Source organism: Ceratosolen solmsi, unplaced genomic scaffold, assembly GCF_000503995.2.
Source record: "Ceratosolen solmsi marchali unplaced genomic scaffold, CerSol_1.0 scaffold47, whole genome shotgun sequence".
NCBI lineage: Eukaryota > Metazoa > Arthropoda > Insecta > Hymenoptera > Agaonidae > Ceratosolen > Ceratosolen solmsi.
The window spans coordinates 1,133,245-1,138,211 of NW_011948419.1; the positions used below are offsets into that span (position 1 = coordinate 1,133,245).

Below are 4,967 nucleotides of genomic sequence, written 5' to 3' on the forward strand. Positions count from 1 at the left end.
AGCAGTAGCAGTAGCAGTAGCAGTAGCAGTAGTAGTAGTAATTTTAATTGTAATTTTAATAATAGTAGTAATAATAATTCTAATAGTAATAATAGTAATAATAATAATAATATTAATATTAATAAAAAACAAAACAAAAAAAAACAAAAAAAAAATATGTGTATGTATACGTATATATATATATATATATATATGTGTGTGTGTGTGTGTGTGTGCGTGTGTGTGTGCGCGTGTGCGTGTTCGATAAAGGATTTGATAGAACATAGGCGTAGTTGAATAAAGAGAGCACGAATTGCATTAGATGTGGACGGCGAGGGTGCGATTCCTCTCGCCCGCCGACGTTGACGTTTGGTTGTTGTGCTGTCGTCGCACCGGCGGCGGCTGTATTCTCTGCGTTGTGCCTCGCTGATTGTTCGGCACATCCGGCAGGGCGAATCTCAGTTTCTCCCAGAAGAGTTTGTCACCCCATTGGAGATAGGTGTTGGTCTTGAGGTAGAGCCTGATATCCGGATCGAGATCGCGTTGCGGCACATCGCCGACGAGCACGAGTATAAGTCTACGTCGCCTATCTCTCAGCACCTGATGATGCGCCGACTTAAAGTCGAAGCGGCACCACTCGGATTTAATAAAGTTCTCCGACAGCACCATTATCGTTCTGCGCGACGATTCCACGGCTTGGACTATGGTGTCGGCAATGAAACTGCCCACCGGGAAGTCCCGATAATGTAGGCAGAGCTTGTAGGATGGGCTACCCATTTCCAATACGGGAGCGAGCTCTTCGGCAACAAAGGCTTCGTCCTTGGAGCTGTAGCTTACGAAGGCGTCGAATAGCTTATCGCGATCGTCCCTATCGGCGTCCGCGTGCCGATAGAAGATCCGGACGCCGAATCGCGAGTGGAACCACACGCGCATTTCGTGACGGAAGAAAAAGCCGAGCATGCAGATAAGCATGAGGAGGAGAAAGGCGACGAGCGTGCTAACGAGGAGCGGCAAATAGTCCTCGAGGGCCTGCCTCTCGATAATGGTCTTGGTGAGATTGCCAGCAACGCCGCTCTCGATGCTCTCCAGATCCGCGCAAATCGAGCCATTAGCATCGAGGCCTTTCCCGGTCACGAGGGAGAACCCGTAACCTTCATCACTTTCACCCAAGTCATTAACGTCGCGGAAGGACTTGTCGGCCGTGGCGGTAATCGCCGCGGAGCCATTATGCACACACCGCAGCTCCATCGCATCGGTAACGCGCACTCCCGAACCCGTAGCCCACTCGCGGTACTCGTGTATGTACTCGCAATTGCAGGTCCAGGGATTGCCGGCGAGCGTGACCTCGATCCTCGGCGGCAGTGACCAGAGCGCCAGGGTCGTTAAGCGATTGTTCTGGAGGCGTAACGCCATTAGGGAGCGTAGCGTGAGGAAAGTTTCGTTGGATATGACCGAAAGTCGATTGCGCTCGAGCCGTAACGTGCGTAGAGCGTCGAGGCCGATGAACTCGTGGCCCTTCAGTTCCCGCAAGCCATTGTCTTGGAGGTGAAGGTCCTCGAGATTTCGCAGGCCATTGAACGATCGATTCTGAACGATCTCGATGTTGGATGCGTTGAGAAAGAGCATCTTGAGCTTCTTCCGTCCGATAAATGCGTGACTAGCTATGGCGCGCAAATCATTACCGTCCAAATACAGGCGCGTCGCGTCCATTGGAATTTGTTCCGGCAGCTTGCCCACGTGCCCGCCCATCGAGCAATCGACGACGTTGGCAGTCCACGTTTGGTCGTGATAGCACGTGCAATTGGTCGGGCAGGTCATTTCACAATCACAGGCGTCGAAGTCACAGCAGTGGCATAGCGCGAAACAGTGTGTGTCGTATTTACAGAGGAACTGCGAGTGCGCGGCTTCGGCAAGCGGCACGTAAAGCCGCTCGCGATCGTAAAGCAATTCACAATAGATGCTCTCGAGGTCCATTACGCGAGGCTGGACACGATTCTGGCCTTGGCGATTGACGCGCTGAAGCCACTCCATCGTGCAGTCGCAGAGATAATCGTTGTCGCCTATGTAAAATTCAGGGAGCGACTTTTCGGGCGGCACGGCCGTTATTCGCAGCGCGTACGGCTCGATTCTGCGTATACGATTGCCCTTCAAGTCCACGCGCGTCAGATTGGGCTTTTTGAAGAAAGCGTAGCTTTGCACGCGCGTTATCAGATTGTCGTTCAAATAAAGCATCTCGACACTGGTTGGTATGGAGCTGCCCGTTATCTCCGTAAGCTTATTTACACTTGCGTCGAACGTATTGAGCTGCAATTGCGACTCGATTTCATAATAATTGCCAAGCTCGGTAATCTCGTTGGCGTGTATGTCGAGCCACTGCAGGCCGGTCGGTATCATGGCGTAATCGAAGCTCTTCAGCTTATTATCGCTGACATTGAGCCAAACGAGATTTGGCAATTTCGTAAACAGGTTGCTAATGTCGGTCAGTCGATTGCCGTCGAGCCGAATAGCCTGGAGCTTAAGATTTTCGTCGAATGCACCGGGCTCGATGTATTGGATTCGATTGCCCGATAGATTGAGGATGTTGAGATCCCTGATCTTATCGAAAATTCCCTTAGTGAGATTGCCGATGTGATTATCGATGAGTCTCAGTCCACCTAGGTGAGTCATGTGATCGAAGGTGCCTTTGGGTATGCCGGAGATGAGATTCTCGCCGAGGTCGAGAGCGCGTAGCAGCGGCGTGGCTCTCAGTGCCTCCGGAATCGCCATCAGCCGATTCCCGTTCAAATGAAGATCCTGCAGCGAGGACGCGTTCCTTAACGACGTCGGATGCAAATCGCCCAGCCTATTATTATCGAGGGATAGCAGGCTCAGCACGTAGAGGCCGCTAAACGTCGTGGCGTCGATGGTAGACAGCCTATTATCGCTCAGCACCAGCGTGTGGAGATTCGATAAAGCCGCGAACGTGTTCTCGGGCAAGAATTCGATGAGATTCTCTTGGAGCCGGAGGATTTGCAGACTGTAGAGGTCACGGAATACCGAGGACTCGAGGCGAGTTATTTGATTGTCAGCGAGATCCAAAACAACCAGTCGTACCAATCCCGCGAACGTCCCCGAATTAATCCACTCGGCCGTGAGGTCGTTCATCGACATGTCCAGAACCAAAAGCTGCGTAAGCTCGCTGAATATGCCGGGCGGCAGGATCGCAAGCGTATTATTACGGATATGTATCTCTTTAATATCTCGCGCATCTACAAACAATTCTGGCGGCAAGCTACCAAGCCGATTGTTCGTGAGCTCGATCGTCGTTAATACACCCATGCCCTCGAACGCTCTGTCGGCTATAAAAGCGATGTTATTGCTCCTCAAGTTTAATGAATGCAGCCTCGTGAGGCCCGAGAATGCCGCGGACGGCAATGACTCGATGCTATTGTTGCTCAGGTCCAGTATCCTCAGGTTGGACACGCATCTACTGCCCAAGTTGAATTTGAAGCTCGACACCTCGCGCAATCGATTTTTCGTCAGATTCAGAAGCTCCAAATTAAATAATGGACAGAGCGACCCCTCCGGCAGGCTCCACATGTTGTTGTTGCTCAAGTCAAGTTTCTCAAGTTGGCTCAGCTCCTCCGTAAAAGCTCGCTGCGATACCTCGAGTGTCATAGACGACCAATCGGTATTGTACGTCCGGACCGTGAGGTTCCTCAGCTCCCTCAGTCCCCGGAACGCATCGTCCGACAAATTACCGATCTTGCAATACTCGATTACGAGCTCTTTCAATTCGACCAGTGGCCGAAAGCTACCGGCGCTCAAGGAACTTTGATAAAACAGAGCGTCGCTGCATTCGAGTCGAAGCCGCACCGTGTGATGAGGTTGGATAACACTGAAATTCGTGTTCTCCAGCTCGCTGTTGATTGTCCTGAGCCGGCATACCAGCGACACGTCGTCTTCGCCATCGCCTTCCGTCAACCATTCGCATTCGTCGGGCGCCTTGTATCTGACCGCGCGACTTAACGAGGCGCCCAGCACGCAGAATATCGTGCCAAGGAGGATCGCGAGGAAGGCGGGATTGCCCTGCATTGTGCGACGTTCGTGGAACCTTACGCGCGTCCGCGCGTAATTGCTAAATTACTCAGTGACGGCTGCCAAGTGGTAATTGCAATCGATCCATCGAGACGGCGCCGAGCTTTATCTTCACATTGCACATTATGGTCCTTTGCCTCTCAGGGCCTCGCGGCAGCATCAACCGCCGCAAGGTGAGCCAACGAGTGATCTCATTTTCACTTGGCGCACGGAGGATCGACGGTTTGATTTGTGCTGGGCATTTGTCAACCCGTCGCGATACGATCGTCCCGGGGGGCGCTCCTCTTTTCAGCCTCGCTCCCGTACCTATTCTGTACCTTACTGTCACCGATTCTTGAGCCCAGTAGCGGCCCAAAATCGATTGGACAAGAGCTCGTTTTATACGAACGAGATCGCTTGCGTTCCTTCTCGCGCGTTCACCGTTCGAAAAAAGTCCGCGGTGATCTTGCACTTGCACGACTCTCCGAGCGACTGGCGAACGTTTCGACGGGCCTCGAGAATCCGAGCGGACCCCGACTGGTCTCTCTCTCTCTCTCTCTCCCTCTCTATCTTACACACACACGCGAGCGCGCGCGCGCGCCTCACATCCTCTCCCTTTATCGCTCGCTCCCGCCCTCTCACTGTCTCACTCTCCCTGCCACACTCTCTCTCTCTCTCTCTCTCTCTCTCTCTCTCTCCCTTCTTCTTTTCTTTCTCTTTCTCCCTTGGTCTCTCGTCCGATGTACTTAACTCGCTGCTCTCCCACCGCGCTCGCGTTCGCGCGCCTCTCCCCCCTTCTGTCTACCATCTCGATCTGCTGTTCCTTTCTCTTGCCCGCGTGCATCGCATTATATTTTACCTGCAAGAACAAGAGAGAGGGATAGAAGGAGACGGAGAGACATGGATAGGGAGCTCGCGCGCGCACGCGAAAG

At 52.6% G+C, this 4,967-nt stretch overlaps 1 protein-coding gene across 1 annotated transcript; it reads right to left on the reverse strand.

Moving 5' to 3' along the window:
- Positions 1 to 232: 232 nt before the first annotated feature.
- Positions 233 to 4,505, reverse strand: Tollo (Toll-like receptor Tollo). The gene has a single exon (XM_011497408.1). It carries the CDS (start codon positions 4,051 to 4,053, stop codon positions 298 to 300), a length of 3,756 nt encoding a protein of 1,251 aa, XP_011495710.1. The 5' UTR covers positions 4,054 to 4,505; the 3' UTR covers positions 233 to 297.
- Positions 4,506 to 4,967: the final 462 nt, after the last annotated feature.